The sequence below is a fragment of the Pseudophryne corroboree genome, chromosome 7 (assembly GCF_028390025.1).
Source record: "Pseudophryne corroboree isolate aPseCor3 chromosome 7, aPseCor3.hap2, whole genome shotgun sequence".
NCBI lineage: Eukaryota > Metazoa > Chordata > Amphibia > Anura > Myobatrachidae > Pseudophryne > Pseudophryne corroboree.
Window position 1 is genome coordinate 512,439,884 of NC_086450.1, and position 20,952 is coordinate 512,460,835.

Genomic DNA, 20,952 nt, shown 5'->3' on the forward strand with positions numbered 1-20,952 from the left:
GGTAGGTTAGAGAGTGATATGGGAATAATATTGGGGTGACACTAGAGGTAGGTTAGAGGGTGATGTTGGGAGAATATTGGGGTGACACTAGAGGTAGGTTAGAGGGTGATGTTGGGAGAATATTGGGGTGACACTAGAGGTAGCTTAGAGGGTGATGTTGAGAGAATATTGGGGTGACACTAGAGGTAGGTTAGAGGGTGATGTTGGGAGAATATTGGGGTGACAGAGGTAGGATAGAGGGAGACGTAGGGATAATATTGGGGTGACACTAGAGGTAAGTTAGAGGGTGATGTAGGGAGAATATTGGGGTGACACTAGAGGTAGGTTAGAGGGTGATGTTGGGAGAATATTGGGGTGACATTAGAGGTAGGTTAGAGAGTGATATGGGAATAATATTGGGGTGACACTAGAGGTAGGTTAGAAGGTGATGTTGGGGGAATATTGGGGTAACACTAGAGGTAGGATAGAGGGAGATGTAGGGATAATATTGGGGTGACACTAGAGGTAAGTTAGAGGGTGATGTTGGGAGAATATTGGGGTGACACTAGAGGTAGGTTAGAGGGTGATGTTGGGAGAATATTGGGGTGACACTAGAGGTAGGTTAGAGAGTGATATGGGGATAATATTGGGGTGACACTAGAGGTAGGTTAGAGGGTGATATGGGGATAATATTGGGGTGACACTAGAGGTAGGTTAGAGGGTGATGTTGGGAGAATATTGGGGTGACACTAGAGGTAGGTTAGAGGGTGATGTTGGGAGAGTATTGGGGTGACACTAGAGGTAGGTTATAGAGTGATATGGGGATAATATTGGGGTGACACTAGAGGTAGGTTAGAGGATGATGTTGGGAGAATATTGGGGTGACACTAGAGGTAGGTTAGAGAGTGATATGGGGATAATATTGGGGTGACACTAGAGGTAGGTTAGAGGGTGATGTTGGGAGAATATTGGGGTGACACTAGAGGTAGGTTAGAGGGTGATGTTGGGAGAGTATTGGGGTGACACTAGAGGTAGGTTATAGAGTGATATGGGGATAATATTGGGGTGACACTAGAGGTAGGTTAGAGGGTGATGTTGGGAGAATATTGTGGTGACAGTAGAGGTAGGTTAGAGGGTGATGTTGGGAGAGTATTGGGGTGACACTAGAGGTAGGTTAGAGGGTGATATGGGGATAATATTGGGGTGACATTAGAGGTAGGTTGGAGGGTGATATGGGGATAATATTGGGGTGACATTAGAGGTAGGTTAGAGGGTGATGTTGGGAGAATATTGGGGTGACACTAGAGGTAGGTTAGAGGGTGATGTTGGGAGAATATTGGGGTGACACTAGAGGTAGGTTAGAGAGTGATATGGGAATAATATTGGGGTGACACTAGAGGTAGGTTAGAGGGTGATATGGGAATAATATTTGGGTGACACTAGAGGTAGGTTAGAGGGTGATGTTGGGAGAGTATTGGGGTGACACTAGAGGTAGGTTATAGAGTGATATGGGGATAATATTGGGGTGACACTAAAGGTAGGCTAGAGGGTGATGTTGGGAGAATATTGGGGTGACACTAGAGGTAGGTTAGAGGGTGATGTTGGGAGAGTATTGGGGTGACACTAGAGGTAGGTTAGAGGGTGATATGGGGATAATATTGGGGTGACACTAGAGGTAGGTTAGAGGGTGATGTTGGCAGAATATTGGGGTGACACTAGAGGTAGGTTAGAGGGTGATGTTGGGAGAATATTGGGGTGACACTAGAGGTAGGTTAGAGGGTGATGTTGGCAGAATATTGGGGTGACACTAGAGGTAGGCTAGAGGGGGATGTTGGGAGAATATTGGGGTGACACTAGAGGTAGGTTAGAGGGTGATGTTGGCAGAATATTGGGGTGACACTAGAGGTAGGTTAGAGGGTGATGTTGGGAGAATAATGGGGTGACACTAGAGGTAGGTTAGAGGGTGATGTTGGGAGAGTATTGGGGTGACACTAGAGGTAGGTTAGAGGGTGATATGGGGATAATACTGGGGTGACACTAGAGGTAGGTTAGAGGGTGATATGGGGATAATATTGGGGTGACATTAGAGGTAGGTTAGAGGGTGATATGGGGATAATATTGGGGTGACATTAGAGGTAGGTTGGAGGGTGATATGGGGATAATATTTGGGGTGACATTAGAGGTAGGTTAGAGGGTGATATGGGGATAATATTTGGGTGACACTAGAGGTAGGTTAGAGGGTGATGTTGGGAGAATATTGGGGTGACACTAGAGGTAGGTTAGAGGGTGATGTTGGGAGAATATTGGGGTGACACTAGAGGTAGGTTAGAGGGTGATATGGGGATAATATTGGGGTGACATTAGAGGTAGGTTAGAGGGTGATGTTGGGAGAATATTGGGGTGACAGAGGTAGGTTAGAGGGTGATATGGGGATAATATTGGGGTGACATTAGAGGTAGGTTAGAGGGTGATATGGGGATAATATTGGGGTGACATTAGAGGTAGGTTAGAGGGTGATGTTGGGAGAATATTGGGGTGACAGAGGTAGGTTAGAGGGTGATATGGGGATAATATTGGGGTGACATTAGAGGTAGGTTAGAGGGTGATATGGGGATAATATTTGGGTGACATTAGAGGTAGGTTAGAGGGTGATATGGGGATAATATTGGGGTGACATTAGAGGTAGGTTAGAGGGTGATATGGGGATAATATTGGAGAGACATTAGAGGTAGGTTAGAGGGTGATATGGGGTAACATTGGGGTGACATTAGAGGTAGGTTAGAGGGTGATATGGGAATAATATTGGGGTGACACTAGAGGTAGGTTAGAGGGTGATGTTGGGAGAATATTGGGGTGACACTAGAGGTAGGTTAGAGAGTGATGTTCAGAGAATATTGGGGTGACATTAGAGGTAGGTTAGAGGGTGATATGGGGATAATATTGGGGAGACATTAGAGGTAGGTTAGAGGGTGATATGGGGATAATATTTGGGTGACATTAGAGGTAGGTTAGAGGGTGATATGGGGATAATATTGGGGTGATACTAGAGGTAGGTTAGAGGGTGATATGGGGATAATATTTGGGTGACACTAGAGGTAGGTTAGAGGGTGATATGGGGATAATATTTGGGTGACACTAGAGGTAGGTAAGAGGGTGATATGGGAATAATATTGGGGTGACATTAGAGGTAGGTTAGAGGGTGATATGGGGATAATATTTGGGTGACACTAGAGGTAGGTAAGAGGGTGATATGGGAATAATATTTGGGTGACACTAGAGGTAGGTTAGAGGGTGATATGGGAATAATATTGGGGTGACACTAGAGGTAGGTTAGAGGGTGATATGGGGATAATATTGGGGTGACACTTTTATTTTAGTCAATATTTGAAGTTCTTGAATCGTCTGCATTAGATTGGTAATGAGTTGTCCTGCACCTGAGGAAAGGGTCTTGTAGCATCTGCTCTCATTATATCTTGAGCTGAGGGGTCTCTCAGTATGACAGTCACTGTCTCTTACGCGTTTCGTTGCTGGATAACAATGAGGAGTTCTATACTCTCCACTGAGGACTGACCACATTAACATCAGAGCAGACAGAGCATTCTCCCTAGCTAGTAACACCTCAGGGGCCACACCCAGAGGCGGGGCTTCTCTTCCTGTCACTGTGACACTCCTCACCCTCTGTGTGACCGTGCCTCTACTGGGCACAATGCAGGTATGTGTGCAGGGTATGGAGTGTGTGTGACCATATCACAGGAGGCTACAGAGACCTGCATCTACTTTACCTCACATCACTGACTCTGTCTCCTTCTATTACAGCTGGAACCTCCGCCCAAGTGCAGTACACCCTGCTGCTGGATGCGGGGCGCACTGTGTCCCGTGCTGTCTTCTCTGATACCCCACAGTCTGTCCCCCGCACTGTGACCACGACTGTGCAGCTGACAGAAGCTCCTCGCTGTACCGAACACAAGATTCGCCTCCCAGTGAGTAGGGATTACATTACAGCCTGGATATTATACTACAGTATATAACAGTGTTTCCCAACCTCAGTCCTCAGGTACCCCTAACAGTGCATGTTTACCGGATCTCCAGCAGGTGCACAGGTGTATGCATTACTTACAGGCATTTCCTAAATCTCCAGCAGGAGCACAGGTGTACTCATTACTGACTGACACATTTCCCAGATCACCCAGCAGGTGCACAGGTGTACTCATTACTCACTGACACATTTCCCAGGTCATCCAGCAGGTGCACAGGTGTACTCATTACTCACTGACACATTTCCCAGGTCATCCAGCAGGTACACAGGTGTACTCATTACTCACTGACACATTTCCCAGATCACCCAGCAGGTGCACATGTGTGCTCATTACTCACTGACACATTTCCCAGGTCACCAAGCAGGTGCACAGGTGTACTCATTACTCACTGACATATTTCCCAGGTCACCAAGCAGGTGCACAGGTGTACTCATTACTCACTGACACATTTCCCAGGTCATCCAGCAGGTGCACAGGTGTACTCATTACTCACTGACACATTTCCCAGGTCACCAAGCAGGTGCACAGGTGTACTCATTACTCACTGACACATTTCCCAGGTCATCCAGCAGGTACACAGGTGTACTCATTACTCACTGACACATTTCCCAGATCACCCAGCAGGTGCACCTGTGTGCTCATTACTCACTGACACATTTCCCAGGTCACCAAGCAGGTGCACAGGTGTACTCATTACTCACTGACATATTTCCCTGATCTCCAGCAGGTGCACAGGTGTACTCATTACTCACTGACACATTTCCCAGATCACCCAGCAGGTGCACAGGTGTACTCATTACTCACTGACACATTTCCCAGGTCATCCAGCAGGTGCACAGGTGTACTCATTACTCACTGACACATTTCCCAGGTCACCAAGCAGGTGCACAGGTGTACTCATTACTCACTGACACATTTCCCAGGTCATCCAGCAGGTACACAGGTGTACTCATTACTCACTGACACATTTCCCAGATCACCCAGCAGGTGCACATGTGTGCTCATTACTCACTGACACATTTCCCAGGTCACCCAGCAGGTGCACAGGTGCACTCATTACTCACTGACACATTTCCCAGGTCACCCAGCAGGCGCACAGGAGCACTCATTACTCACTGACACATTTCCCAGGTCACCCAGCAGGAGCACAGGTGTACTCATTACTCACTGACACATTTCCCAGGTCACCCAGCAGGCGTACAGGTGTACTCATTACTCACTGACACATTTCCCAGGTCACCCAGCAGGCGCACAGGTGTACTCATTACTCACTGATACATTTCCCAGGTCACCCAGCAGATGCACAGGTGTACTCATTACTCACTGATACATTTCCCAGGTCACCCAGCAGGCGCACAGGTGTACTCATTACTCACTGATACATTTCCCAGGTTACCCAGCAGGCGCACAGGTGTACTCATTACTCACTGACACATGTCCCAGGTCACCCAGCAGATGCACAGGTGTACTCATTACTCACTGATACATTTCCCAGGTCACCCAGCAGATGCACAGGTGTACTCATTACTCACTGATACATTTCCCAGGTCACCCAGCAGGAGCACAGGTGTACTCATTACTCACTGACACATTTCCCAGGTCACCCAGCAGGAGTACAGGTGCGCTCATTACTCCCTGACACATTTCCCAGGTCACCCAGCAGGTGCACAGGTGTACTCATTACTCACTGACATTTCCCAGGTCACCCAGCAGGTGCACAGGTGTATTCATTACTCACTGACATTTCCCAGGTCACCCAGCAGGTGCACAGGTGTACTCATTACTCACTGACACATTTCCCAGGTCACCCAGCAGGTGCACAGGTGTGCTCATTACTCACTGACACATTTCCCAGGTCACCCAGCAGGTGTACTCATTACTCACTGACACATTTCCCAGGTCACCCAGCAGGTGCACAGGTGTACTCATTACTCACTGACATTTCCCAGGTCACCCAGCAAGTGCACAGGTGTATTCATTACTGACTGACACATTTCCCAAATCTCCAGCAGGAGCACAGGTGTATTCTTTACTGACTGACACATTTCCCAGATCTCCAGCAGGAGCACAGGTGTATTCTTTACTGACTGACACATTTCCCAGATCTCCAACAGGAGCACAGGTGTATTCATTAATGACTGACACATTTCACAGATCTCCAGCAGGGTAGATGCTAGAATCAAGTGGGCTAAGGGACCTTTTCCGTAAGGGGGAGGAGTTACGACGCAAGGGGCAGGAGCTAGGCCAGCGGGATAGTTCCTCTACTATCCACGCCACCAACTATTACCTTTAGTAATTAGGTGGTGAGCGAAGCGGAGCAGAGCGAGCCACCGTGCCCGAAGCGTGGCGAGCGAAGCGAGCCCGCGAGGGTACTTTTCGGGTACCCTGTTCGCCCGTAGCTCCTCCCCCTAGTGACGTAGCTCCTCCCCTCAATACGTCACAAGGTCCCATCAGCCCCTCCGATATAGAACCAACCAGCACGGGCACAGGTGTATTCATTACTGACTGACACATTTCCCAGATCTCCAGCAGGTGCACAGGTGTACTCATTACTGACTGACATATTTCCCTGATCTCCAGCAGGTGCACAGGTGTACTCATTACTGACTGACATATTTCCCTGATCTCCAGCAGGTGCACAGGTGTACTCATTACTGACTGACACATTTCCCTGATCTCCAGCAGGTGCACAGGTGTACTCATTACTGACTGACACAATCGAAAAGATCCACAGGTGGAGTTAATTATTTCAGTTGTGATACTGGGGAGATCTGTAACATGTGCACTGTAATGCTGGGTACACACTGGCCGAAATATCGGCCATTCAATTGAACGGCCAATATATCGATGGTCCATCGGCCAGTGTGTACCAGCAATACACTTGCTGTACAGGCCGGCGCTGATTGAATGCACAACTGGGCGGGCGAATGTCAGTGCCCGCACAGTTGGTAATGTCGGGCAGTGTGTATGCACAACACACTGCCCGATCCGCCTGTAGATATATCTGCAGATCCCTTGATCCCTCCTATGCTGCTGCTGTTCTCCTTCCTCTACTGCTGCCGTTCTCCTTCCTATAGTGCTGCTGTTCTCCATCCAATGCTGTTGCCGTTCTCCTTCCTATGCTGCTCCCGTTCTCCTTCCTATACTGCTGCTGTTCTTCTTCCTATACTGCTACCGTTCTCCTTCCTATATTGCTGCTGTTCTCCTTCCTATACTGCTGCTGTTCTCCTTCCTATACTGCTGCTGTTCTCCTTCCTATGCTGCTGCTGTTCTCCTTCCTATACTGCTGCTGTTCTCCTTCCTATGCTGCTGCTGTTCTCCTTCCTATGCTGCTGCTGTTCTCCTTCCTATGCTGCTGCTGTTCTCCACCCAATGCTGCTGCTGTTCTCCATCCAGTGCTGCTGCCGTTCTCCTTCCTATACTGCGACCGTTCTCTTTCCTATACTGCTGCTGTTCTCCATCCAGTGCTGCTGCCATTCTCCTTCTTATGCTGCTGCCATTCTCCTTCTTATGCTGCTGCCGTTCTCCTCCCTATACTGCTGCTATTATCCTTCCTATACTGCTGCCGTTCTCCTTCCTACAGTGCTGCTGTTCTCCACCCAATGCTGTTGCTGTTCTCCTTCCTATGCTGCTGCCATTCTCCATCCAATGCTGCTGCCGTTCTCCTTCCTATAGTGCTGCTGTTCTCCACCCAATGCTGCTGCCGTTCTCCTTCCTATACTGCTGCTGTTCTTCTTCCTATACTGCTGCTGTTCTCCTTCCTATACTGCTGCTGTTCTCCACCCAATGCTGCTGCCATTCTCCTTCCTATACTGCTGCTGTTCTTCTTCCTATACTGCTGCCGTTCTTCTTCCTAAACTGCTGCTGTTCTCCTTCCTATACTGCTGCGGTTCTCCTTCCTATACTGCTGCTGTTCTCCACCCAATGCTGCTGCCGTTCTCCTTCCTATACTGGTGCGGTTCTCCATCCAAAGCTGTTGCCGTTCTCCTTCCTATAGTGCTGCTGTTCCCCACCCAATGCTGCTGCCATTCTCCTTCCTATACTGCTGCTGTTCTCCATCCAATGTTGCTGCCATTCTCCTTCCTATACTGCTGCTGTTCTCCCTCCTATGCTGGTGGTGTTCTCCTTTCTATGCTGCTGCTGTACTCCATCCAATGCTGCTGCCGTTCTCCATCCTATACTGCTGCTGTTCTCCATCCAATGCTGCTGCCATTCTCCTTCCTATTATGCTGTTGTTCTCTCTCCTATGCTGCTGCTGTTCTCCCTCCTATGCTGCTGCTGTTCTCCCTCCTATGCTGTTGCCATTCTCCTTCCTATACTGCTGCTGTTCTCCTTCCTATACTGTTGCTGTTCTCCTTCCTATACTGCTGCTGTTCTCCTTCCTATACTACTGCTGTTCTCCTTCCTATGCTGCTGCTGTTCTCCCTCCAATGCTGCTGCAGTTCTCCCTCCAATGCTGCTGCAGTTCTCCCTCCTATGCTGCTGCAGTTCTCCCTCCTATGCTGCAGTTCTCCCTCCTATGCTGCTGCTGTTTTCCCTCCTATGCTGCTGCCGTTCTCCCTCCTATACTGCTGCTGTTCTCCTTCCTATACTGCTGCTGTTCTCCTTCCTATACTACTGCTGTTCTCCCTCCTATGCTGCTTCTGTTCTCCTTCCTATACTACTTCTGTTCTCCTTCCTATGCTGCTGCAGTTCTCCCCACTATGCTGCTGCAGTTCTCCCTCCAATGCTGCTGCAGTTCTCCCTCCAATGCTGCTGCAGTTCTCCCTCCAATGCTGCTGCTGTTCTCCCTCCTATGCTGCTGCTGTTCTCCCTCCTATGCTGCTGCTGTTCTCCCTCCTATGCTGCTGCAGTTCTCCCTACTATGCTGCTGCCGTTCTTCTTCCTATACTGCTGTTGTTCTCCATCCAATGCTGCTGCCGTTCTACTTCCTATGCTACTGCCATTCTCCTTCCTATACTGCTGCTGTTCTCCTTCCTATATTGCTGCTTTTCTCCTTCCTATACTGCTGCTGTTCTCCTTCCTATATTGCTAATATTCTCCTTCCTATACTGCTGCTGTTCTCCATCCAATGCGCTGCAGTTTACCCTCCTATGCTGCTGCCATTCTTTTTCCTATAGTGCTGCTGTTCTCCATCCAATGCTGCTACCATTCTCCTCCCTATACTGCTGCTGTTCTTCTTCCTATACTGCTGTTCTCCATCCAATGCTGCTGCCATTCTCCTCCCTATACTGCTGCTGTTCTCCCTCCTATGCTGCTGCTGTTCTCCTTCCTATACTGCTGCTGCTGTTCTTCCTCCTCTGCTGCTGCAGTTCTCTCTCCTATGCTGCTGCCATTCTCCTTCCTATGTTGCTGCAGTTCTCCCTCCCATAATGCTGTTCTCCATCCAATGCTGCTGCATTTTCTCCCTGCTATGCTGGTGCTGTTCTCCTTCCTATACTGCTGCAGTTCTCCCTCCTATGCTGCTGCCGTTCTCCATCCTACACTGCTGCTGTTCTCCATACAATGCTGCTGCTGTTCTACCTCCAATGCTGCTGCCGTTCTCACTCCAATGTTGCTGCCGTTCTCCTTCCTATACTGCTGCCATTCTCCTTCCTATACTGCTGCTGTTCTCCATCCAATGCTGCTGCTGTTCTCCTTCCTATACTGCTGCTCTTCTCCCTTCTATGTTGCTGCCGTTCTCCCTCCTATACTGCTGCTTTTCTCCCTGCTATGCTGCTGCTGCAGTTCTCCCTCCTATGCGGTTGCTTTTCTTCCTCCTATGCTGCTACCGTTCTCCCTCCTCTCCTGTAACATTTACATAAGGAGAATATGTGATCTCTTCTGTAACCACCATATGTATCTTTATCCCAGGAGTGTGTGGATGATTCTCTCTCGCCTCTACGTGTCGCCCTCAATTACACATTAATGGGAAATCCAGTCCTAAGTGAGGATTCACATGTGAACCAATCAAGAGAGGTATGAATCGCTAATAGAGACAGAGGAGGCGTTACTGTCTATACTCCAGGTCACACGCTCAGTGACAGAGGAGGCGTTACTGTCTATACTCCAGGTCACACGCTCAGTGACAGAGGAGGTGTTACTGTCTATAACCCAGGTCACGCGCTCAGTGACAGTGGAGGCGTTACTGTCTATAACCCAGGTCACGCGCTCAGTGACAGTGGAGGCATTACTGTCTATAACCCAGGTCACGCGCTCGGTGACAGTGGAGGCGTTACTGTCTATAACCCAGGTCACACGCTCAGTGACAGTGGAGGCGTTACTGTCTATACTCCAGGTCATGCACTCAGTGACGGAGGAGGTGTTACTGTCTATAACCCAGGTCACGCGCTCAGTGACAGTGGAGGCGTTACTGTCTATACTCCAGGTCACACGCTCAGTGACAGTGGAGGCGTTACTGTCTATACTCCAGGTCACACGCTCAGTGACAGTGGAGGCGTTACTGTCTATACTCCAGGTCACTCGCTCAGTGACAGTGGAGGTGTTACCGTCTATACTCCAGGTCACACGCTCAGTGACAGTGGAGGCGTTACTGTCTATACTCCAGGTCATGCGCTCAGTGACAGAAGAGGTGTTACTGTCTATACTCCAGATCACGCGCTCAGTGACAGAGGAGGTGTTACTGTCTATACTCCAGGTCACGCGCTCAGTGACAGAGGAGGTGTTACTGTCTATACTCCAGGTCACGCGCTCAGTGACAGTGGAGGTGTTACTGTCTATAACCCAGGTCACGCGCTCAGTGACAGTGGAGGCGTTACTGTCTATAACCCAGGTCACGCGCTCAGTGACAGTGGAGGCGTTACTGTCTATAACCCAGGTCACGTGCTCAGTGACAGTGGAGGCGTTACTGTCTATAACCCAGGTCACGCGCTCGGTGACAGTGGAGGCGTTACTGTCTATAACCCAGGTCACACGCTCAGTGACAGTGGAGGTGTTACTGTCTATACTCCAGGTCACACGCTCAGTGACAGAGGAGGTGTTACTGTCTATACTCCAGGTCACACGCTTAGTGACAGAGGAGGTGTTACTGTCTATACTCCAGGTCACACGCTCAGGGACAGTGGAGGCATCACTTTCTATACTCCAGGTCACGCGCTCAGTGACGGAGGAGGTGTTGCTGTCTATACTCCAGGTCACACGCTCAGTGACGGAGGAGGCGTTACCGTCTATACTCCTGGTCACGTGCTCAGAGACAGTGGAGGCGTTACTGTCTATAACCCAGGTCACGCGCTCGGTGACAGTGGAGGCGTTACTGTCTATACTCCAGGTCATGCACTCAGTGACAGAGGAGGTGTTACTGTCTATACTCCAGGTCACACGCTCAGTGACGGAGGAGGCGTTACTTTCTATACTCCAGGTCACGCGCTCAGTGACGGAGGAGGTGTTACTGTCTATACTCCAGGTCACACGCTCAGTGACGGAGGAGGCGTTACCGTCTATACTCCAGGTCACACGCTCAGTGACAGTGGAGGCGTTACTGTCTATACTCCAGGTCATGCGCTCAGTGACAGAAGAGGTATTACTGTCTATACTCCAGATCACGCGCTCAGTGACAGTGGAGGCGTTACTGTCTATACTCCAGGTCACGCGCTCAGTGACAGTGGAGGTGTTACTGTCTATACTCCAGGTCACATGCTCAGTGACGGAGAAGGTGTTACTGTCTATACTCCAGGTCACGCGCTCAGTGACAGTGGAGGCGTTACTGTCTATACTCCAGGTCACACGCTCAGTGACGGAGGAGGTGTTACTGTCTATAACCCAGGTCACACGCTCAGTGACAGTGGAGGCGTTACTGTCTATACTCCAGGTCATGCACTCAGTGACAGAGGAGGTGTTACTGTCTATACTCCAGGTCACACGCTCAGTGACGGAGGAGGCGTTACTTTCTATACTCCAGGTCACGCGCTCAGTGACGGAGGAGGTGTTACTGTCTATACTCCAGGTCACACGCTCAGTGACGGAGGAGGCGTTACCGTCTATACTCCAGGTCACACGCTCAGTGACAGTGGAGGCGTTACTGTCTATACTCCAGGTCATGCGCTCAGTGACAGAAGAGGTATTACTGTCTATACTCCAGATCACGCGCTCAGTGACAGTGGAGGCGTTACTGTCTATACTCCAGGTCACGCGCTCAGTGACAGTGGAGGTGTTACTGTCTATACTCCAGGTCACATGCTCAGTGACGGAGAAGGTGTTACTGTCTATACTCCAGGTCACGCGCTCAGTGACAGTGGAGGCGTTACTGTCTATACTCCAGGTCACACGCTCAGTGACGGAGGAGGTGTTACTGTCTATACTCCAGGTCACACGCTCAGTGACAGTGGAGGCGTTACTGTCTATACTCCAGGTCACGCGCTCAGTGACGGAGGAGGTGTTACTGTCTATACTCCAGGTCACACGCTCAGTGACAGAGGAGGTGTTACTGTCTATACTCCAGGTCACACGCTCAGTGACAGTGGAGGCGTTACTGTCTATACTCCAGGTCACACGCTCAGTGACGGAGGAGGTGTTACTGTCTATTACTCCAGGTCACGCGCTCAGTGACAGTGGAGGTGTTACTGTCTATACTCCAGGTCACATGCTCAGTGACAGAGGAGGCGTTACTGTCTATACTCCAGGTCACACGCTCAGTGACGGAGGAGGCGTTACTGTCTATACTCCAGGTCACACGCTCAGTGACAGAGGAGGCGTTACTGTCTATACTCCAGGTCACACGCTCGGTGACAGTGGAGGCGTTACTGTCTATACTCCAGGTCACACGCTCAGTGACAGTGGAGGCGTTACTGTCTATACTCCAGGTCACGCGCTCAGTGACAGAGGAGGTGTTACTGTCTATACTCCAGGTCACACGCTCAGTGACAGTGGAGGCGTTACTGTCTATACTCCAGGTCACGCGCTCAGTGACGGAGGAGGTGTTACTGTCTATACTCCAGGTCACACGCTCAGTGACAGAGGAGGTGTTACTGTCTATACTCCAGGTCACACGCTCAGTGACAGTGGAGGCGTTACTGTCTATACTCCAGGTCACACGCTCAGTGACGGAGGAGGTGTTACTGTCTATTACTCCAGGTCACGCGCTCAGTGACAGTGGAGGTGTTACTGTCTATACTCCAGGTCACATGCTCAGTGACGGAGGAGGCGTTACTGTCTATACTCCAGGTCACACGCTCAGTGACGGAGGAGGCGTTACTGTCTATACTCCAGGTCACACGCTCAGTGACAGAGGAGGCGTTACTGTCTATACTCCAGGTCACACGCTCAGTGACAGTGGAGGCGTTACTGTCTATACTCCAGGTCACGCGCTCAGTGACAGTGGAGGTGTTACTGTCTATACTCCAGGTCACATGCTCAGTGACAGAGGAGGTGTTACTGTCTATACTCCAGGTCACACGCTCAGTGACAGTGGAGGCGTTACTGTCTATACTCCAGGTCACGCGCTCAGTGACAGTGGAGGCGTTACTGTCTATACTCCAGGTCACACACTCAGTGACGGAGGAGGTGTTACTGTCTATACTCCAGGTCACGCGCTCAGTGACAGTGGAGGCGTTACTGTCTATACTCCAGGTCACGCGCTCAGTGACAGTGGAGGCGTTACTGTCTATACTCCAGGTCACACGCTCAGTGACAGTGGAGGTGTTACTGTCTATACTCCAGGTTCCAGACTCAGTGACAGTGGAGGTGTTACTGTCTATACTCCAGGTCACACGCTCAGTGACGGAGGAGGTGTTACTGTCTATACTCCAGGTCACGCGCTCAGTGACGGAGGAGGTGTTACTGTCTATACTCCAGGTCACGCGCTCAGTGACAGTGGAGGCGTTACTGTCTATACTCCAGGTCACACGCTCAGTGACAGTGGAGGCGTTACTGTCTACACTCCAGGTCACACGCTCAGTGTATACTCCAGGTCACACGCTCAGTGGCAGTGGAGGTGTTACTGCCTATACTCCAGGTCACACACTCAGTGACGGAGGAGGTGTTACTGTCTATACTCCAGGTCACTCGCTCAGTGACAGTGGAGGCGTTACTGTCTATAACCCAGGTTACACGCTCAGTGACGGTGGAGGCGTTACTGTCTATACTACAGGTCACACGCTCAGTGACGGTGGAGGCGTTACTGTCTATACTCCAGGTCACGTGCTCAGTAACAGTGGAGGTGTTACTGTCTATTACTCCAGGTCACACGCTCAGTGACAGTGGAGGCGTTACTGTCTATACTCTAGGTCACGCGCTTAGTGACAGAGGAGGTGTTACAGTCTATACTCCAGGTCACGCGCTCAGTGACGGTGGAGGCGTTACTGTCTATACTCCAGGTCACACGCTCAGTGACAGTGGAGGCGTTACTGTCTATACTCCAGGTAACGCGCTCAGTGACAGTGGAGGCGTTACTGTCTATACTCCAGGTCACACGCTCAGTGACAGTGGAGGCGTTACTGTCTATACTCCAGGTCACGCGCTCAGTGACGGAGGAGGTGTTACTGTCTATACTCCAGGTCACACGCTCAGTGACGGAGGAGGTGTTACTGTCTATACTCCAGGTCACACGCTCAGTGACAGTGGAGGCGTTACTGTCTATACTCCAGGTCACACGCTCAGTGACGGAGGAGGTGTTACTGTCTATTACTCCAGGTCACGCGCTCAGTGACAGTGGAGGTGTTACTGTCTATACTCCAGGTCACGCGCTCAGTGACAGAGGAGGCGTTACTGTCTATACTCCAGGTCACACGCTCGGTGACAGTGGAGGCGTTACTGTCTATACTCCAGGTCACGCGCTCAGTGACAGTGGAGGCGTTACTGTCTATACTCCAGGTCACGTGCTCAGTGACAGTGGAGGCGTTACTGTCTATACTCCAGGTCACACACTCAGTGACAGTGGAGGCGTTACTGTCTATACTCCAGGTCACGCGCTCAGTGACAGTGGAGGTGTTACTGTCTATACTCCAGGTCACACGCTCAGTGACAGTGGAGGCGTTACTGTCTATACTCCAGGTCACGCATTCAGTGACGGAGGAGGCGTTACTGTCTATACTCCAGGTCACACGCTCAGTGACAGTGGAGGCGTTACTGTCTATACTCCAGGTCACACGCTCAGTGACAGAGGAGGTGTTACTGTCTATACTCCAGGTCACACGCTCAGTGACAGTGGAGGCGTTACTGTCTATACTCCAGGTCACACAATCAGTGACAGTGGAGGTGTTACTGTCTATACTCCAGGTCACACGCTCAGTGATGGAGGAGGTGTTACTGTCTATACTCCAGGTCACACGCTCAGTGACAGAGGAGGTGTTACTGTCTATACTCCAGGTCACACACTCAGTGACAATGGAGGCGTTACTGTCTATACTCCAGGTCACACGCTCAGTGACAGTGGAGGCGTTACTGTCTATACTCCAGGTCACACGCTCAGTGACAGTGGAGGTGTTACTGTCTATACTCCAGGTCACACGCTCAGTGACAGTGGAGGTGTTACTGTCTATACTCCAGGTCACACACTCAGTGACAGTGGAGGCGTTACTGTCTATACTCCAGGTCACACGCTCAGTGACAGAGGAGGTGTTACTGTCTATACTCCAGGTCACACGCTCAGTGACAGTGGAGGCGTTACTGTCTATACTCCAGGTCACACAATCAGTGACAGTGGAGGTGTTACTGTCTATACTCCAGGTCACACGCTCAGTGACAGTGGAGGCGTTACTGTCTATACTCCAGGTCACACGCTCAGTGATGGAGGAGGTGTTACTGTCTATACTCCAGGTCACACACTCAGTGACAATGGAGGCGTTACTGTCTATACTCCAGGTCACACGCTCAGTGACAGTGGAGGTGTTACTGTCTTTACTCCAGGTCACACGCTCAGTGACAATGGAGGCGTTACTGTCTATACTCCAGGTCACACGCTCAGTGACAGTGGAGGTGTTACTGTCTATACTCCAGGTCACACACTCAGTGACAATGGAGGCGTTACTGTCTATACTCCAGGTCACACGCTCAGTGACAGTGGAGGCATTACTGTCTATACTCCAGGTCAGTGATATTATTATTTGTCTCTGCAGATCACGTTTGAGAAGAACTGTGGAGCAGACGGGGTGTGTAAGGATGATCTGAGTGTGAACCTCACGTTCACCGGGTAAGAGATCTATAGTCTGTACATCTTTATCTCTCACTGATGTTACCCCGTGCGGACATTGGGGGTGATCAGATCTGGTCGCTGGGCTGCTAGCTTTGCTGTCCTGTGATCAGATAGTCTCCGCCCCCAGGGGGAGTGTTAATTCGCTGTGCAAGTGTGAGATCCTATGTGTACACCGATCTGCAACAATCCAGTGTGTGTAGTGTGTGCGCAGCCCAGGACTTACTGCTACAGTCTGATGAGAACAGGCTGATCGGGGCCGGAGCTGACGTCACACACCCTCCCTGACAACGCTTGGGCACGCCCGCATTTTCCCAAACACCCCTTAGTAAACGCTCAGTTCCCACCCACAAACGGCCTCCTCCTGTCAATCACTTTGCAAACGACCGTGTGATCGGATTTTTCGCACCATCCCATTGCTAGGCGCCGATGGCCGTTGTTGTTGTCCGACGTGCATGCGCATAGCGGTGCGTACGCATGCGCAGATAGGATCTGATCGCCCGCTGTGCAAAAACGCCCAGCAGCGATGAGATCTGAATCCCCCCCATTGCACAAAGCCGCTTTCCAGATGCACATGCACAGTGATACCTCCTGCAGCCCCCGGCTAGCTTCCTCTCCTCCCGGCCAGTCTGTTGGTGTCGGGGTAAGGGGGATATTTATCAAAGCTTGGAGAGAGATAACATGTTGCTTTCTGCATTGTTACATTCTAGGGATACGTAAGGTCACATAATTAACTACCGATGAAGCCATGATTATCTTGACTTCTCTGCTGCACCTAGGTGCACCAAGGTTTATAAGCATAAACCCTTTATCTATTGTTCTCAGCTGCAATACAATACAGAGAGAACATTACAGCAGGGGATTAAGTCTGACTGCCCTGGCTCAGTTACTCCTATTACAGAACAATATAAAGATGGCTCCATCTGTACATCCCATTTAAGGGCATAATGGATGAATAAGTATAAAAGGGAGGACTAGTAATGACAGTGGTCACTGTGCAGCGTATGAAACATTCTGCACTCATCTGTATCAGGGCGGAATTTACTAATAGACATCGCCGCCCAGCACCACGATGCTGACTGCGTACGCACTCACATATGCGATCAGCATTGCGGAGGATCTTCCGATAAGAGCTGTCCTCCGCCATCCCCTGCGGCTCCCTGACTTCCGGGATTCGGCCCTGGGACTCAGTCTGTGCATGCGCAAAGTGACAGGTGTGGGCGTGGGGCATGCTGGGAGGAATCCGATCGGATCCCTCCGTAGCGCTGACCCGGCAGCTGGGGCATAGTACATTCTGAAATTGCGGTAAACGGGAGTTTACGCATTTTCCGTTTAGTACATCCCGCCCTCAGTGTTTCATTTTCCTTATACATTTATACAGATGTGTGTCGGTGGATGTAGTGTACCGTGGTGCGCTGTGCTGCACTCGTAGATGACAATTGTGAACACGACACTCGTGTAACAGAAGCTGATGTACATACATATAACCCCTCACCCAGCAGCCAGCCGTGCGAGGAAATCTCTTCTCCCAAATGACGGAAAAGCAGAATTACCGCACAATACCGGAGCCACCAGATAATCCATGGGATCTGCCACACGGCAGGGTGTGTACTGCGTGGCATCCGGCGCAGCTGTCACACGGAGTGGAAGAATCACCCGTGTGGCTGCCGCTATCCAGGTCGACAGTTAAAGGGTCATCACCGTATGGTCTATATGAGGGTTTTTTTCAATGTTCTTCTACTTTTTCATACGTCACCATCCACGTGGACTGCGATGGGAATAGTAACCTGCTACAGCAGTAGCGCAGCTGTGCGAGCAAAGCGAGCCGTGCAGGGGGACGCGGTACATTAATCGGGGTTCCACGTGCTGCAAGGGAAATTTTGACACCAAAAAAACCCATGAAAAACTCATGTTGACCTTTTCACGTGTCGACCATTTATGTGCCGACCTTTTGACCATGTCATCCTTGTGCATGTCCACCATTTGGTGGTGATTGAGTTTTGAGGACATATTATATACCCCGGGCAGGGGCAGTAGGGAGCATTAGAGTCAGGGCAGGGCGGAGTTGATATCTGGTTGTCAGGTAGGGTGATAGCCATTGGGGCACCTCTCCGTGTTGCTGTTCCGGTGACTGCTCCGGCTCCTGAGTGTTCTCCACCCTCCCCTATTTTCTGCCCGGCAGCTGTTGTAACGTCTCAGTTTGCTTAAGTTAATTGGTCATTGACTAACTGGCCGTCCTTCCTTCACCACCAGTGGCGGATATTACCTATGGACTGCGGCCCTTCCCCAGGTAAAATCCGCCACCATCAACTGACAGCGTAACACGCTCGCTGTTTGTGACAATAAAATGTGTTGTGCGCAGTTACTTGTTCTAATAAACCATAAAATATCCGTTGTCATTTTCAGAATTCGTTGGCCATGATTGAATAGACTCTAAAGGCCGGATGTAATGACGCCCGAGGTGGCCAGAGGTGCATGTTCCCGGCCAAACTTGGGTGTTTTTTTAAACCGGCAATCATGTACAAGGCATAGTTTTGAGAACCAGAGTTCACCTCCTGGCTGCACCTCCAATGCCTCTAACGCCTCTCTCACTTTGTGTGTGGAGACATATGGTTCCTCCATAGAGCCCCTCTGACTGGCCTACACATAGACTAGACGGCAGCTTTGCTGATCAGTAGGTGCGATACCTCAGATGATGGCATATCTACTGCCCGGTCACACGTTCACCAATCTCTAAAGGACCTCTAATGTGTTTTTCAAACATTTGTTAACCGTGTCTTTTATTTCCTTGACAGTCTCTCACAGCTGGTGGTTGGGACGTCTTTGGATGTCAATCTAACGGTCTCTGTGAAGAATCAGGGGGAAGATTCATACAACACCCGTGTCCTCATCCCCTTCCCCTTGGGCCTGTCTTATCGGAGGGTGACCCTTGTGGAGGTACTGGGGTGCTGTCTTGTTGGGGTACTCTCCTTGGATAGGATGAGGGTAAATCTTGGTTTATGTGTCTGTCTCGTAGAGTAACAAGCGAGGGACCATTTCATGCTCAACTCTGGAGAGTCAGAGAGTTTTGATCTGCGGAGTGAACAACCCACTACTGAGACCTGACTCTATGGTAAGGAGAGAGTGTCTGAGGGTGCAGATAGAGACATCTGGTGAGTGTGATGAGAGCTGTACCAGTGTGCCAAATTACAGAGGGAAAAGCAGACCATAACGCTTTCACCAGATAGATATCCAGTGTTATGGATTCCGAAATAGTCACCGCACCTCCCAAACATTCCCAAATCATGGACTATCACATGGTCTTAACTTAGGCAGAAGTGAATAGAGAATAGAACATGTTTGGATAGGGTCTGGTTTGGGAGGATTATGGTGTGTGGTATGGATAGATCATGGGTTATTTAGTTGGATATTGGGGGAGAGGCTGGGTGGATCATAAGGTATGGTTTGTTTGGGATAATAGGGGGGTTTAGTTGTATCATGGGTGCGGTTTCCCTGGATAATGGGGTGCGGTTTGTGTGGATGATGGGCTGGAGTTTGTGTGGATCATGGGGTGCAGTTTGGGTGGATCATGGGCTGGAGTTTGTGTGGATCATGGGGTGTGATTTGGGTGGATTATGGGGCACTTTTTAGGTGGATCATCATGGGGTATGGTTTTGAAAGATCATGGGGTGTCGTTTGGTTGGATAATGGCGGAGTTTCTTTGGATTATGGGGTGTAGTATTGGAGGATTCATGGGTTATGTTTTCTGTGGATCATAGGGTGTGGTTTGAGGGAATCATGGGGTATAGTTTGAGAGGACCTAGGGGTGTAGTTTGGGGGAACCTTGTAATGTGGTTTGGGGGGACCATGGGGTGTGGTTTGGGGGGACCATGGGGTGTGGTTTGGGGGGACCATGGGGTGTGGTTTGAGGGGACCATGGGGTAAAGTTTGAGGGGACCATGGTGTGGTTTGGGGGGACCATGGGGTGTGGTTTGGGGGGACCATGGGGTGTAGTTTGAGGGGAACATGGGGTGTGGTTTGAGGAGACCATGGGGTATAGTTTTAGGGGACCATGGGGTGTGGTTTGGGGGAACCTTGTGTGGTTTGGGGGGACCATGGGGTGTGGTTTGGGGGGACCATGGGGTGTGGTTTGAGGAGACCATGGGGTATAGTTTGAGGGGACCATGTGGTGTAGTTTGAGTGGACCATGGGGTGTGGTTTTGGGGGGATCAAGGGGTGAGGTTTGGGGGGACCATGGGGTATAGTTTGAGGGGTCCATGGGGTGTGGTTTGAGGGAACCTTGTGGTGTGGTTTGGCAGGACCATGTGGTGTGGTTTGGGGGGACCATGGGGTGTGGTTTGGGGGGACCATGGGGTGTAGTTTGGGGGGACCATGGGGTGTGGTTTGGGGGGGCCATGTGGTGTGGTTTGGGGGGACCATGGGGCATAGTTTGAGGGGACCATGGTGTGTGGTTTGAGGGAACCTTGTGGTGTGGTTTGGGTGGACCATGGGGTGTGGTTTGAGGGGACCATGGGGTGTGGTTTGGGGGGACCATGGGGTGTAGTTTGAGAGGACCATGGGGTGTGGTTTGGGGGGACCATGGGGTGTGGTTTGGGGGGACCATGGGGTGTGGTTTGAGGGAACCTTGTGGTCTGGTTTGGGGGGACCATGGGGTCTGGTTTGGGGGACCATGGGGTATGGTTTGAGGGAACCTTGTGGTGTGGTTTGGGGGGACCATGGGGTGTGGTTTGGGGGGACCATAGGGTGTGGTTTGGGGGGACCATGGGGTGTAGTTTGAGGGGACCATGGGGTGTGGTTTGAGGGAACCTTGTG

At 50.6% G+C, this 20,952-nt stretch overlaps 1 protein-coding gene across 1 annotated transcript in view; it reads left to right on the forward strand.

The window, feature by feature from the left end:
• LOC134945905 (integrin alpha-M-like) overlaps positions 1–20,952 on the forward strand; it is a 234,564-nt gene that overhangs the window by 116,749 nt on the left and 96,863 nt on the right. Inside the window, exons 17-21 of the mRNA XM_063935462.1 lie at positions 3,796–3,959; positions 9,870–9,974; positions 16,067–16,140; positions 18,936–19,077; positions 19,157–19,252. Coding sequence (XP_063791532.1) covers positions 3,796–3,959; positions 9,870–9,974; positions 16,067–16,140; positions 18,936–19,077; positions 19,157–19,252 — 581 coding nt within the window. The remainder of the gene's footprint in view (positions 1–3,795; positions 3,960–9,869; positions 9,975–16,066; positions 16,141–18,935; positions 19,078–19,156; positions 19,253–20,952) is intronic.